The 14768-nt window shown below is 40.9% G+C and overlaps 1 protein-coding gene across 2 annotated transcripts in view; it reads right to left on the bottom strand.

Annotated features, from left to right (window-relative positions):
• Positions 1–14768, bottom strand: part of PSEN1 (presenilin 1) — a 30177-nt gene that overhangs the window by 12791 nt on the left and 2618 nt on the right. The window contains exons 2-6 of one of the 2 annotated variants that reach the window (XM_081190466.1): positions 9982–10112; positions 6539–6577; positions 3791–4050; positions 2546–2687; positions 694–761 (exon numbers count right to left, since the gene is read on the bottom strand). In XM_081190466.1, coding sequence (XP_081046592.1) covers positions 694–761; positions 2546–2687; positions 3791–4050; positions 6539–6577; positions 9982–10065 — 593 coding nt within the window. In that variant the 5' untranslated portion in view covers positions 10066–10112. The remainder of the gene's footprint in view (positions 1–693; positions 762–2545; positions 2688–3790; positions 4051–6538; positions 6578–9981; positions 10113–14768) is intronic. The other variant, XM_081190467.1, reaches the window with a different exon arrangement.

The raw sequence follows: 14768 nt of genomic DNA on the forward strand, positions 1-14768 counted from the left end.
ATGTAAGTGTTCTACGCTATAACTGAACGCCATTCACTCGTGTTCCAGAGAAGAGTTCTTCAATTCTGGGTCTCCAGATGTTCCTAGTTCCTACCAAGCCAGCCAGCTTAGCCTATGGTCTAGGACAGGGGTCAGCAAACTTTTTCAGCAGGGGGCCAGTCCACTGTCCCTCAGACATTGTGGCGGGCCGGACTTTATTCTTTGGGGGGGGAATGAACAAATTCCTATGCCCCACAAATAACCCAGAGATGCATTTTAAATAAAAGCACACATTCTACTCATATAAAGACATGCTGATTCCTGGACCGTCCACGGGCCAGATTTAGAAGGTGATTGGGCTGGATCCAGCCCCCAGGCCTTAGTTTGACTACCCATGGTCTAGGATAATGCGACTTGCAACATAGCTAGGGACCCAAGGTTGAATATCTCTATTTTAGTCTTGATTGAGAAGCACACTCTTCTACAGCTCAGACTACAAGACTTAGAGAATTAAGAATCCTTAGTTCCTCGCTGTGAGGAATGGCCAAGGAAAAATACACAAAGCTTTGCAGTGCTGCACCCATGGTATTCTTTACTCCAGATGTACTTCAATATTTACTTTTGACAAGGGGTATAGACTTTACAAGCCAACAAAAATTTGCTAATCCTCTTACTTACTAACATTTCTAAAGGTCAAGATACTTGGAAACTTACCCTAAGTAAATGAATGAGAAAAAGAAAAGCAAGAAGAGTGAAGAAACGATGAGCCACCCATGGATCACCTGAAAACACAAAAAACAACAGTATAATTTTACTATTACACAAGGAATATAATAATGAAAATTGAAGCCCGTTTTTCTGGATTTTTTTTTCTTTTTACATACACCTAAACTACTAATAAAAAAGAAAACTGTCATTTGTTGGTCAATAAGACAAGAACCTGGTTCACGTCACAGTAAACCATGGCTTACCATGATTGTGGAAATGTGCTGGCTCCCAGCGAGGTGATTGGCTCCCTCTGGGGTTTTTTAGCTGAGTGTGTGCGGCAACTAAGCCAAGGTTTGGCTTAACACAGTGTTTTTCAAGCTTTTTTGGGCAAAGGCACACTTGTTTCATGAAAAAAATCACGAGGAACACCACCACTGTGTGCGGAGAGGGAGATGTCAGAGCCCCGCTGCTCTCTATGGGGAATCGGATGAGAGCGGACCGCCTGTCCGCTCTCATCCGATCCCATCCGATCTGATCCCCACCCAGGACGGATGGAAAATAGGGTGGACACAGTCCGGCGCCCGCCTAGTGGGCGAAAATGTGACTTTTTTTTATAAAAAAAAAATCTTTCGGATTTTTCAATTTTTCCCACGGCACACCAGGCAACATCTCGCGGCACACTAGTGTGCCGCGGAACAGTGGTTGAAAAACACTGGCTTAACAAGCCATATGGAGATGGTTATACTTGACAGCGTGGAGTACATAAAGTAAAATGTGTTCATTTCATAAGTACATGCAGTCCATGACAAAGGGAGGGAGAACCAGCATGATGGACAGATAAAGACTACAAGAGGTCCAAATAAACTGTTACAGGATTGGGCTGGTGGTTTGGATGGTGACTGTGGGTCCCTTCCAAGTCTGTGATGATGGATCTGTTCGGTTGGAATCTAGCAGAGGGAACCACTGAACCGGTCAAGCCAGTCTCTCTGTAAGATTAGCTGGGCTTGGAAGCACCCTTCAGCTACACAAGGAAAGACTGACCATATTGCTATAGAGACAAATGAGTGGGCCTTTGCCCCCTTCACCTGACTGAACGCTACATCATCCTAGGAGTACAAGATCAAGGAAAACATCAGTAAAGAGTGAGCCCTTTGTCTTAAGTCTGGTCTGAAACTAGAGGAGGAAGCTGGAGAGACACAGCAGCTTGACTTGCTCTGTGTGCTGAATCCAGAACTATGACTTTGGTGACCCTCCCCCTCCACCCTAGACTGTTAATGCTGTGAGCCCTTCCGTCTTATTCTCATGTGCATAAATAAAGCAATATATCCCAAAGACACCACAGTACCCATTGACCTTCATTCCAAGAAAACTAAAGCCTGGTTAAGCACTGGCACCCCTGGAGTCTCTTACCGATCAGAGATTGGAGTGCATGCAACAAAACCATTCTCTAATAGGTTGGGGTTGTTGTTTTTTTGGCACATTTCCATATTATTCCCAGCTTTTAAAGGGTGCTTTAATTTAATTCAATATTTATTCTTTCCCTGAAAACAGGCCCACTAAAATACACATTAGTTGCCAATTTAGATATTCATAACTATCCTTATCTATAGTGAAATATCAAAGAAACGGCTATCTTTATTATTATTATTATTATTATTATTATTATTATTATTATTATTATTATTATTATCCTGTGCTGCTCTATCACAGTTGATCTTTAGCTTAGGCACTATTTTAGCAACTATTTTGGCTCTTTGTATGCTGAAAATATTCCAAGTATACTATTAGAAACAATGAGACAGACATGCTGAAGGCTTCAATAATAGCCTCGATACAGTAAGAGTAAACCTGAGCTCACCTTATAGCACCTGTACTTATAAAGCACAACCAGGAGTATGGTCATGATAATGATGACGCTAATCATAATGGCAGCATTGAGAATAGAATTCAGAGCCCTTTGTCCAACTGTTTCTGTATCTTCCGTGAATGGGGTGTAGATGCTGCAATAGAATACAGATAAAAAGTAAAAGGTGAAGTTTGTGCAATATGAATGTGTTCTTAAACTGTGGTAAGTTTTTGACTAAGCGCAAGAGACCAACCCTAAGGAGAGTTCAACAAATAAGCAAGCATTAGTACATACAGTACATACTCTGAGCCATAATTCTTCTAAATACAGTGGAACCTTGGTTCTCAAACTTAATCTGTTCTGGAAGTCAGTTCAACTCCCAAAACGTTCGAAAACCAAGGCACGCCTTCCAATTGGCGCTGGCGCCCCGGAAAAAATAGCCAACAGACGTTTGGCTTCTGAAAAACATTCGAAAACCGGAACACTTACTTCCGGGATTTTGGCATTCGGGAGCTGATTTGTTCGTCAACTAAGCCGTTCGAGAACCAAGGTTCCACTGTAATGCCTTTATGTCCACACCATCTAGTGGATATGGAATGAATTGCAATTTAATATTTCATTTACTTGTGAACAAAACCAAAGGTAGACACAGGAAATACGTTGTAGTCAGAAAGCTTACTTTTTGTAGTGAGGTTAATAAAAGATTACCATGCTAAAAAAAACCCCTTAAGACTGAGAACTTGAGCATATAGAATAAAAACTTGGGTTATTTATCTATAAAGTACTAGGTGCAACTTGACTTTACATGGGAATGCAACAATAGGAGCAATGTTGCTTGTCATTATAAAATGAGAAACCTCAAGTTATCCTTTGGTTCACAGAATGTCACTGAAGGTATAACTGGATGTAACAGTGCACAGTATTATAATATGGGTCATTTAAAGTGGGACCTGGGTCCAGAATGATCTAACGAAGAGAAGTTGGAGGAAGAAGCAGCTTAATCCTTCCCCTCCAAAACTGCCTCCCCCCCCCAGTTGCTTTTCTCCTGGTAGAGCTCATTTCTAGTCTCAGAGCGTGGCTGGGAGAAAAGCAGCTAGAGGAAGCCCCCCCCCAAAGAAAGCACAACCAAGGGAACATTTGTCTCCTGCTTCCTGTTTGCTCACTGTATGACTGTGAAAGACTGGTGTAATGGCAGAACACAAAAGGGGGTAGATATCAGAGGACATCAGAGCAAAAAAGAAAAATAATAATACATACAGCTGTCCATCCTTCCGCGTATAAAAGCTGACAGACTTGATGGTTGCAACAACTACCACCATACAAAGCGTGACTGGTGCAAACAGCATAATCACGTGCTTTGCCCCGTATTTCAGCGTCAGCTCTTCATCATCGTCATCATCATCTTGTTCCACCACTTGCCGAGTGCTGTGCTGTGGCTGCCCGTTAGAGGCTGAACCGGGATTATCATTGCCTCTTCGATCGCTGCTTTCATTACGCCGTCTTTCAACGTTGTCATTCTACAAACATAATTTTAAAAATCCCAGATCCATAAGCACCTGCATGCAACATGTATATTCCATGTTGTAATCGTAAAGGGCAGAGCTCAGTGAGTAGTCTGGCAGCATTTGATGCTGCAGCACTGCTGAAGCTAAGTGGGCGTGGGCCCCGCCTGTGCCCAGGCAGGACATCGCCAGGAGCCCCAGGAAGTTGCCGGTTATAGGGATAATAAAATTATATTACTAAAGGGCAACATGTGAAATAAAGGAAAGATTCAGCCGAAAGGATCTAAAGACCAGCAGAGCATCTAATATACAGGGGCAATTAATGATAACAGTCACACTGTAAGAAAAAGAAGTGATAAATGGTAAATGTGCACTTGTAGATGAAGCAGAAAGAAAGCATGTTAGGCAGGGCAGTTAGTGTTACAATCCTCAGGAGTAATTATGCTAATTAGCCAGATATCCGTTACCTGTATTCAGTTAATTAGTGTACTATTTGTACATATGCGACAAATGCCAAAGTTAATTTACCTCAATAATTTTGTCTACAATATTCTTACTTGATATTGCTATTTACTAATGTGCCAAAAATAAAAAAATGAATCAGCTCTTGGGGGAAAGAGCTTTGGTAAATTTCAACCTATTAGTCTCCTCGTTCCTCAACATGATCCCTTTTCCCATCACTTTTCTATCTGTAATTTCTTTACAACCTGAAGAGATATAAAAACGTTTTAAAATCTGCAATTTACATTCAGTATTTTAACAAGGAACACACAAGCACATTAGGATTCACGTGCTTGTTACTGATGCACATCTTTCCCTTCCACTAGGGCATTTAGTAAATAGCAGCCTCCCCTTCTGCCACAGCACCTTTCCCTTAAGAAGAGCTTCATGGCATTAAGTCGAGGCCTTGAAATAATATGGCTGTGTCAGATATTCTTCCCATTTGGTTTTTGGATAGAAAGTAATGCATTTGGATTTGAGTCCCAAGGTATTTCCTAAAAAATACATGCAGGAATGTTTCCCCACCCCCTTCTTTATGCCAATGTTTTTACTCTGCTGTACCATTTACCAAGTCTGCTGTACCATTTTCTTTCTTTCCTCACAGCGCTGATTCCCCCCCCTCGATTAGTCATACAGTGACAGCAAATCAGGGATGATGTAATGAACAGGATGACATCATGAAAATACAGTATAAATTTTGGCTAGAGGCTGATATCACTCCGAACTGAAATGTTGCCGTGACCCTGAGACAAAGATTTCCTCCAGCCTTTTTGATACAATTACAAAATATAAAATAAATTAAACTGGGGGGATGAGCGTGCTTTTCAATGTTGCCAAAAATGACATTGAGAAGTGCCTCCCTTTCAGTTGAATGCTATGCAAAAGTACTGCACCTTCTGGTATGGGAAAGGTAATACTTTAGAGCAAGGTGGGAATAGAGGAAGTAGGAAAACAGGAAGCGGATATAAGCAAGAAGACTTCAAAAATTTCCCAGATTTTCATTTCCTTCCTTTGGTGTACTTGCATTAGGTATGGTGTCAGTGTAGCAACCAATTTTGTGAATAAATAATAAACGCCAATGCTGTGCTAGAGGGTCCAAGGTAAAATCTATATCCTCAACAGCAGTAACAAAGTAGGACTGAACTTATCCTTTGTTCCCGTAAGTGCAACCATATCCATTCCTACACTTCTGCCTTCTCCAATTGCTTTTTAATTGCAAAGGGAACACAGGCCAATTATGAAAGGGTGTTGGAAATAAACAAGTACGGCATCACCACAAGACAGGAGCAGGTACAAGAGCAGTAATACCTATGCTTATGAGATTGTGGAGGTTGGCAGTGGTGGCATAAAAACATGAAACATTAGCTTGTATGCTGTTGTAGCATTCAAACGTAATACAGCATATGAAATAATTTCAATTTAGAGAGGAAAAAATATCTAAGTAAAACTACTCTCCCAAAAGCCGCAACATTATAGCGTAATAAAAGAATACAGATCACAGGAATATACATCACAACCACATCCATGATCCTAAATTTCCTCTCCTGGTGAGAGTCAAGTGCATCACATTTTTATTTAAAGAAACTGAAAATAACTGTTGATGGATTCAAAGAAACATCTTTGGCCCTTACCTTGGAAGGGGGGGAAAGTGCAGTATTAAGTACAATTCAAAGACACTTGCAAGTGAATATTGATGACTGCTTCCTACAGGGAGTTAATTTTCACAGGCTGTATGAACTAAATAGTTTTCGTATCAGTTCTTCTGAAGGGTGGCATGATGGGTTTTGGCCACAAGTACACAAAGACGGAAAAAAGACATTATGACATGGTTCTTACTCCAAGTAAGAACTGTGCTGAGGACTGCAATTCAGAACAGAAGATAAAATAATGCACAACAGTGAAACCTGCAGGCATATCTGAGCAAAGATGCATTTTATGACACTGGGGATTGTGTCATATTTGTTGCACTTTGTTCCAGTACAGACAAAACACAAATCCCTACCTGATTAGCATTAAACAGATCACAGGTCAGAGGTGCCACCTGCAGTGGAAGCAAAGGAACAGATTCCTCAGTTTCATCAGCCATTATGGAAGCAAAGCCTTGAAAGAGGTTTGAACCAGACCCTTGTACTTCTGGTGTGTGGGCAAGAATGACTGTATATCTTCAAGGTGAATGAGTAATACCAAAGATAAACAGCAGCCTTGGCAACTATCAAAAAAAAGAGTTAAATATCAAACCCAAGCAATAGTCCCAGAGGTGCATAACTGGGACGTGCAAACTTCCTGAACTATGCCAGTGCCTTTTCACCCAACTGGAAATGCAGAAGGCAGCTCCAGGAAAGAGATATGTTGGTGTGCAGGGTTTGAAAATTTTGCCAAATTTTGGACCACTGACTCTTCAATTACTGAGGATTCTATGTAGGATGAGCCTTGGTTTCTGCAAGGAGTCAGTGCAGTAAGTGAACCTTTTAGGGGGGAAAACCTTTTTCCAACTACAGCTCTTACCATAAATGGTTTTCAAGTAGCATGTGAAAATGGCAATATTTGAAACACAGATTCTGGGTCATTCAGTATAAATGAATGTGTCTACTATCTCTTAAGATGCAAGAGATTTTCAGGGAAACTTGAAAAACTTATATCAGGAGTTGGGTGAACTAATGCTGAGAAACCTTCACATTCAGTATGGAAACTTTTGGGAGGTCTGCTTGGCACTAAGGTTTCAAAAAGATGTTCAAAGCATTGGAACTCATGTTGAAAAGCAATGAACTGGTAAGGTATTACAAGTGTCTGCGATCTTTGTCAGGAAATTAGGGAGCAATAATATTTTTAAATGATGCTGTTCCTGCATGCTGATCCTGTGTATACCTGCCAAGTTAACATCATCTGGACTGGCCACTCAGAATGGGAACCATACCTATGCATTTATTTTAATAAAAAATACTGAAATTTCCACTTTTATGGCACAAGCTGTTTAAGATTTTGTACATGATACCGAAATAATACTGGTTCAAAATGTCTTACAAATTCTTCACAAATGTCAGTTTCTGTTTGGACCCTCATCGTTCAGCACGTGCTATGATATTTCTCTAAAAGTCCCATTCTGAATGAATTTAGTACAACACAGTTAAAGCAATAAAATACATGACTTTCCCTGCATAATGTATTGCAACATTATTGGTAAAGCTAATGACCAAATTGTCCATGAAGCCTTATGAGTTCTAAAATTTCACTGAGGATCAGGACACAGAGACAAGGTCCAGAATTTAGCAGTGACCTGATGAAACAGCTGAAGCTTTGAATGAGTAAGCTAAATGATCAGAAGAGATGACGCTCATGTGTCTTAAGATGTAAAATCCTCTCTTGGCTTCCTTGATAGCTTGTGGGGCTCCAAAACTGGCCCAAGCTGCCTGCAATTGCGTATGGTTTGAACTGTCATAAATTTAACAAGGTAGAAAGTCCCAAAGTCAAGACTTCAAAGCATCTTGCAAGGTAGTATTATACAAAGCCCCCATCCCACATTTTCGCATTGGATTCCAAAGCATATCCCTTCCTGAATCAAGAAATCAGAAAGGGGTTTGCATGTAATTCTGCCAAACTGAGCAGGTTTTAACATTAATTCATAAGGTGATGAGCAGAGAGTTAAGTGTCAAGTGACATCAGCTGATGAGCTGAAGGGTATGGTTTGGAGAAAATGGCCCGTGGCCCACACTAGTTTGGACGTAAGGCTAAGTCAGATACTATGGTTTGTTTCTAACTATGTAGCAGAAGTGGGTAAGAGCAAAACATCCAGTACTGATATGTTGACCATAAACCATTAACTGTGGTTTACTGTGATAGGTGAACAAGGCCAGTAATTCTGAATATGAACTAGATCACGCAGCTTTCGATTGAATTCAGATCTTCAGAAACTTTGATTGAATAAGGCCTTTTTTGTTTATTTTATTTAAAAGATAAGACACTTTGCAGGCTACATTGCCCTCACAATGTGATTTACAAGACAAGGGTTTAAAGCAAGAAGTTTTCCAGAGTTACTCCATCAGTCATCTGCTTTTGAGCCCAGATTGTGGTTCTTTATCAGGCAAGTGAGATTGGAAGAGTATGTCGCAAACACAGAGGATAATACAAGTATAAAACTTCAAGCAGATGCCACAACACAGTATGCAGTGTCAATTTCCTAAAGTGTGATACATCAGTTGCACCATTAAATTAGCATTATGTGTAGTAAGAGAAGAAAAAGAAGGAACAGAGCCTCCTACGTAGTGGCGCCCTGTCTGTGGAACACCCTTTCCTTACAATCAGCACCAATGCTATCCTCATGTTGGCACCAGGTTAAGAGTTATTTCTTTTCTCAGACATTTTCTTTTTGCTTGATGGTATATTTTAACAGTACTGTTTACTTTATTATTTAGGTGGCTGCTTTTACTTTTTGTTCTGTGCTCCACCCTGATACCAGTACAGACAAATGGCAGATTGTAAATATTTTAATAAAACATAAACAAATAAATCCTAATGTTCACACAGCAAAAAAAAAAAATATAATAAATCTGTACTGCCTATAAAAACTAAGGAGTACAGTGGAACCTTGGTTCCCGAATGGCTTAGTTGCCGAACAAATTGGTTCCCGAACACCGCAAACCCGGAAGTAAGTGTTCCAGTTTGCGAACGCTTTTCAGAAGCCAAATATACGATGCGGCTTCCGCTTGAGTGCAGGAAGCTCCTGCAGCCAATCGGAAGCTTCACCTTGGTTTTTGAACGGTTTCGGGAGTCGAACGGACTCCCGGAACAGATTAAGTTTGAGAACCAAGGTACCAGTGTATACAATCTGATAACTTAATAAATCAAAGTTAAAGAGCTTACTGGTCAGTGCTTTCTGAAGTAGTATAATATGCATGTGGTGTGAAAGATTTAGCAAAGAATGAAACAGGAATTTTGTTTCCTTAAATGCATTTATATTATTTACATTGGTATCCTGTCTTTCTTCTAAGGGCTGAAGACAGCACACATGACTTTTTAATCTACAAAACAACTTTATAATGGTAGGTTAGGCTAAGTGATAGTGACTGGACAAAGATCACACAATTAGTTTATGGCCAAGCATGGATTTGAACTTGGTCTTCTCACTGCTAGTCCAACACTCTAACCCAGGCACAGGCAAACCTGGCCCTCCAGATGTTTTGGGACTACAATTCCCATCACCCCGACCACTGGTCCTGTTAGCTAGGGATGATAGGAGTTGTAGTCCCAAAACATCTGGAGGGCCGAGTTTGCCTATGCCTGCTCTAACCACTTCACTACACCTGCTAAATGTTGCTTTCTTCATGACATTCAAGATTACAAGACCCATTTAACAAACACAAGAGGCTTTACACAATCTTTCAGAATTTTGTAACACAGCTACCATATGTAGTTTATAATCTGGCAAGTGAAAAAACAGTCCTTACGTACAGTATTGGTCTGATGGTTGTCAGGCAAGTTCTCTCTCAGCTGCCCACGCTGGACTTGTGATAAGTGTGCAGATAGTTCTGCCATTGGAACTTGGTACTCCACAAATGCTCCTTCTTCTTGAGATACTGCAACTGTAATTTTTTTAAAAAGAGAGAGTCTGAAATCCTTTGTTATCTTACCCTGAACTGAAATGATGTTCTTGCTTTAATCTGTTGTCTTTCAAGATAAGAGTGAAGGGGAAAGTAATTGAATATAAGTACACTGCTGCCTGACCATCTAACTATTTCCATACCATTGTTAGGTGATCTGTTGTATACCATGGAGTCATTTGTTCTTCCTGTCCTGGGTGGGCACTCCCTCCCATTTTGGAGATAATTGTGGTTCATATATCTGCACTGATGTTAAAAAGCTAACAATAGTTAGCACAAACCAGTTTCTAACCATTGGGTTGAAAATGGTTGTTTGTCACTCCCTATGGTTAATTTTGACATCGAGCAGAGACAGTGCTAACCACAGCTGGCCACAAGACTGAGGAATGCTCACACAAGATGAGCCACAGAACACACTCAATTGTCTCTAAACCATGGCTAGAAAGTCGAGCAGTGTCTATGCTTGGAGCAGGCCAATGAACCCCTGAAAACTAAATGGTGATAGTGCTCAAGACAAGAACATGTGCCTAGACAAACATGCTGTCTGCCATCTTCCCTCAACATATCTACCTCCCCCACAAAAAATCTGGCATACCAGGAAGTGTGAAAGTGATCTAGAATTTCTTGTCAGTGGTTAAGGAAGCAACTCAAAAGGGATAAGAACAGAATATAAAATGATTACATCAGAAAAAACCAAGCTTTACATGCAACCATCTGATACATTTGTTGTTCTGATGGTTTCCTAAATCAATATAAAACATTAATCTAAACCACCATTACTATTACCAACATTTGCCAAAGTTTGATATGTGCTGTACACAGTTTGCAAGTTCTGTTCACCAGAAATGGGTAATAAAGGGAACACCCAGGATTTATAAATATACAGTTGGCCTGCTACTTACATTAAGGTTCTGTTGCAGGAGTCTGCACACAAAGGCAAAATCATGCAAAGTCAGTAACCCCAGAACCGCCCCCTCCTGCACTGCAGAGGATTGCTTACCAGGATCTGAGATCATGAGAGGGCCCTGGCCCTAGGATGCTACCAGAGCCCTCCTACAACCTTCCCAGAGCCCAGTAAGAAGGAAAACCCACTGGGTGAGCGGGGGCGGGGGAGGAAAAATAGATAAATGGAGAGCAGGGAATGGTGTATTTTCCTTGCTCTCCATTTATTTATTGCTCACCCACCTAAGGTTCCTAATACGAATGAAAGGTAAGTGTAAGTTCTGGGTCCAGTGTATAGAAGGAAGGGAAAAGGTATGTCAAATGGCAGTAGAAGTGTAAGTAAGTTGAGACAAGACTGGTTGCAGAAAGGCTGTGCTAAGGTACTGGGTTTTGAAAGAAGATCCTAAAGATAGGAGAGGTCACTTAATAAACTGGGGGGTGGGGTGGGGGGAAATGTATAGGAAACAGCTTGGCAGAAGGTACTGAGCACCAGGGCTGGGCGATAACTGTTTTTCAATATTGCATTATATCACCAGCTAAACATCACGATATATTGATATATCATGATATCTGAAATAAGGAAGGAACTACGCAGAGGCCAACAGGACACTACCGCTGCCTCCCATCACTGCCACAAGTCCTTGCAGGCCACTGCCACTCCTGCCATCACTATCACCGCCTTAAGGCCTTGCAGGCCACCACTGTTTGTGTCACCACTGCAAGGCCTTGCAGGCTGCCACCACTATTGCCATCTCCCATCGCCGCTGCAAGGCCTTGCAGGCCGCTGCTACTGCTATCACCTCCTGTCGCTGCCATGAGATCTCGCAAGCCACCGCCGTGAGACCTCACAGGCTGCCACTACTACTGCCGCCACCTCCTGTTGTCACCACGAAGCCTTGCGGTTACTGCTGTCACTCCCTGTTATCGCTGCCAGGCGTCACAGCCTGTTACCATCTCCCATTACCACAAGGCCTTGCAGGCTGCCGCTGCTACTACTGCCCCCTCCCGTCACCACCACAAGGACTCGCAGGCCACCACTGATTGGGCTGTCACAGCGAGGCCTTGCAAGTTGTCACCTCTACTGCCGACACATACTGCGGTCATGGCCAGCTGTTTCTGCCATAGCTGTTTCTGCCTCCTGCTGGCAGACTGGCAGTCCCAGATTATATGTATTCACTATGACTCATTGCTGTACTTCGGATTGTCCTGCATACCACCATTTGGTAGCCAAGCCAAAACCAAAAGTCCTGTTGGGATGCATTTTGGCTTGACTGCTGATGAAACTGACTGTGTGGTGGTTGATAATATTGTCATTTACCCATTTTAGACTTCTTAAGTAGTAGCAGTTGCCTGGATATTGTCCTGTTCACCTCTATATAGTTTCATCCTTATTACAGATGTGATGGATTGCAAAGTTTAGCTGGTGATATTGTGTGAGGTTTAGCTGCTGATAACATTGCAACGTTTAGCTGGTGATATTGTGAGGTTTAGCTGGTGAGTTATTGCTATGTTGAAAACCAGTTATCGCCTAGTCCTTACATACATTGTGATTCGTGATATACTGACAGCTCAAATATTATGAAACAATTATGACGATGTGAACTTCAAACCGGTTTTGGACGATATATTGATATATTGCCCAGCCCTACTGAGCACAACGGAAAAGTTCCACATTGCTAAATGGAAATTACTTCTAAGCCTTAGCTGTCTGCAACATAGAAACATGGAACTGATGGGCGGTAGTAAGGGAAACAGATTCAAATGTGACAGCCATTCAAGATTTCTAACTGTTATCTAAAAACAATGCAAACACCTCCTCTGAAAACCAATTAGAATAATATGTATACAATAAGATCTAATACTGATATATGGTAATTCTGAAAAATCAAAAGGATGGGGAAAATCTTAATTTTAGACACATAAAAGAAAGAATGGAAGACAAGCCAATCAGCTCTACTAGGTGCAACATTATTACAAAAAAAGTTTTGCAAAACCAGAGCCAAGAGAACTGTTTCTTAAACTTCCAAATACACAGTCTACACACTAGCGTTCTTAAACCTATGGTGAATGTAATTATTCAAATAATAACATGATAACACACTAATTAGTTGAAATCAGTCACCCATGTCTCTTTACTATACCACTGGGACACAATCTACTCTGCCCTTCCATCCTCTTCTTTGGATAAGGTCATTTAAGAAACAAGCATAGGTCTGTAGAAAATTACATAAAAAGGTAGGATATAACCAACAGAGACAAGGGAAATTTTCAACACTTTAGACTTATTTATTCTATACAGTGGTACCTCGGGATGCGAACGGGATCCGTTCCAGAGACCCGTTCGCATCCAGAAGCAAACGTAACTAGCGACGGCATGTCTGCACACGCGCATGTCGCTTTTTGCCGCTTCTGCGCATGCCGTCATTTTGAGCGTCTGTGCATGCGCGAGCGGTGAAACCCGGAAGTAACGTACTCTGTTACTTCCGGATTGCCGCGGAGCGCAACTCGAACGCGCTCAACATGAAGCATATTCAACCCGAGGTATGACTGTACACTGAAAAATACTGTTTCAATAATGTGCCTGCTCTGAGATTTAAAATAAAAGACAGCTACAGAGTTCACTGGCAGAAACACTTCATTATCATCATGAACAGATGCTCCAAGAAGGCTTTGGGGATGCAATCAGGAATGATGGTTTCTATACTTTCCACCCTGGTGGCAAGATTGGTAGGCTAGCTGATGTGTATAATAGTAATCCTTCTTCTACTGACAAGTTTGGCCAAGCTCCACCTGAAGAATGTCTAGAATAAATAATTGCATAGGCTCAGACAGTTGATCATTGCTTTCACCTTCACCGAAAACTGCTTAAGATTTCAGTGTTCACTCTGTACTGACTTTATTCTATGAGACATACACACATGGAATATTATTAACTGTCCAGTAGGACAGCATTAAACAATCACAGAGAAAAATTAAAATATATAGTCATAGCATCTATTGTTGTTTATTCGAGTTTGTATTCTATTAATCAAGTCTAAGGAAGCAATGTTTGAGTAGTAGTATATTGTTACTATATTTTACTAAGAGAGCTAAATAAGACTCCATACTTATTTCTCCACAGCCATTTATCAGTGAAGGAATGCAATAATGGGAAAAGTCAGATATTTGAACACCATATGTAGTAATAAATGAGCACCATCTATTAGTAGACAGTTAACTTTTTTCTGGTTTGGTATTCTTGCAGTTAGCATTGCCAGTTATCATTCTGATAAAAATCAATAGAGTGGAGGAGTGAATGTGGGAGGTGGAGAATATTTTAAAGGAAGGATGTTGCAATGCTTATAAAAACACAGAGTCCATAATTTTCTTCACATTTGTTAATGAAATAAATGATATACTTTACTCAGACTGATTCTTTGAAAGAAGTGTTGGTACTCTCTTCTGTAGTATTTCCACTGAACTTTCATAAACTATGTGGAAGCAACCTAGAAAAAGCCTCTGACTACAAGGGATGCATGTATTAATTATTAAGAAATATCTCACATGTGGACCAAGTAGATTTTAGAAGTTATTGCATGCATGGCACAATGAATGAGAATTAAACTTTAAAGGAAACAAACTAGAATGATTGGAGGGAACTGAGAAATGAAGCTGGTTTAAAAACAGGAAGAAAGTGCATGACAGGTTGTAAATAGG

This window comes from Podarcis bocagei (assembly GCF_964188305.1).
Source record: "Podarcis bocagei genome assembly, chromosome: 1".
Lineage (NCBI taxonomy): Eukaryota > Metazoa > Chordata > Lepidosauria > Squamata > Lacertidae > Podarcis > Podarcis bocagei.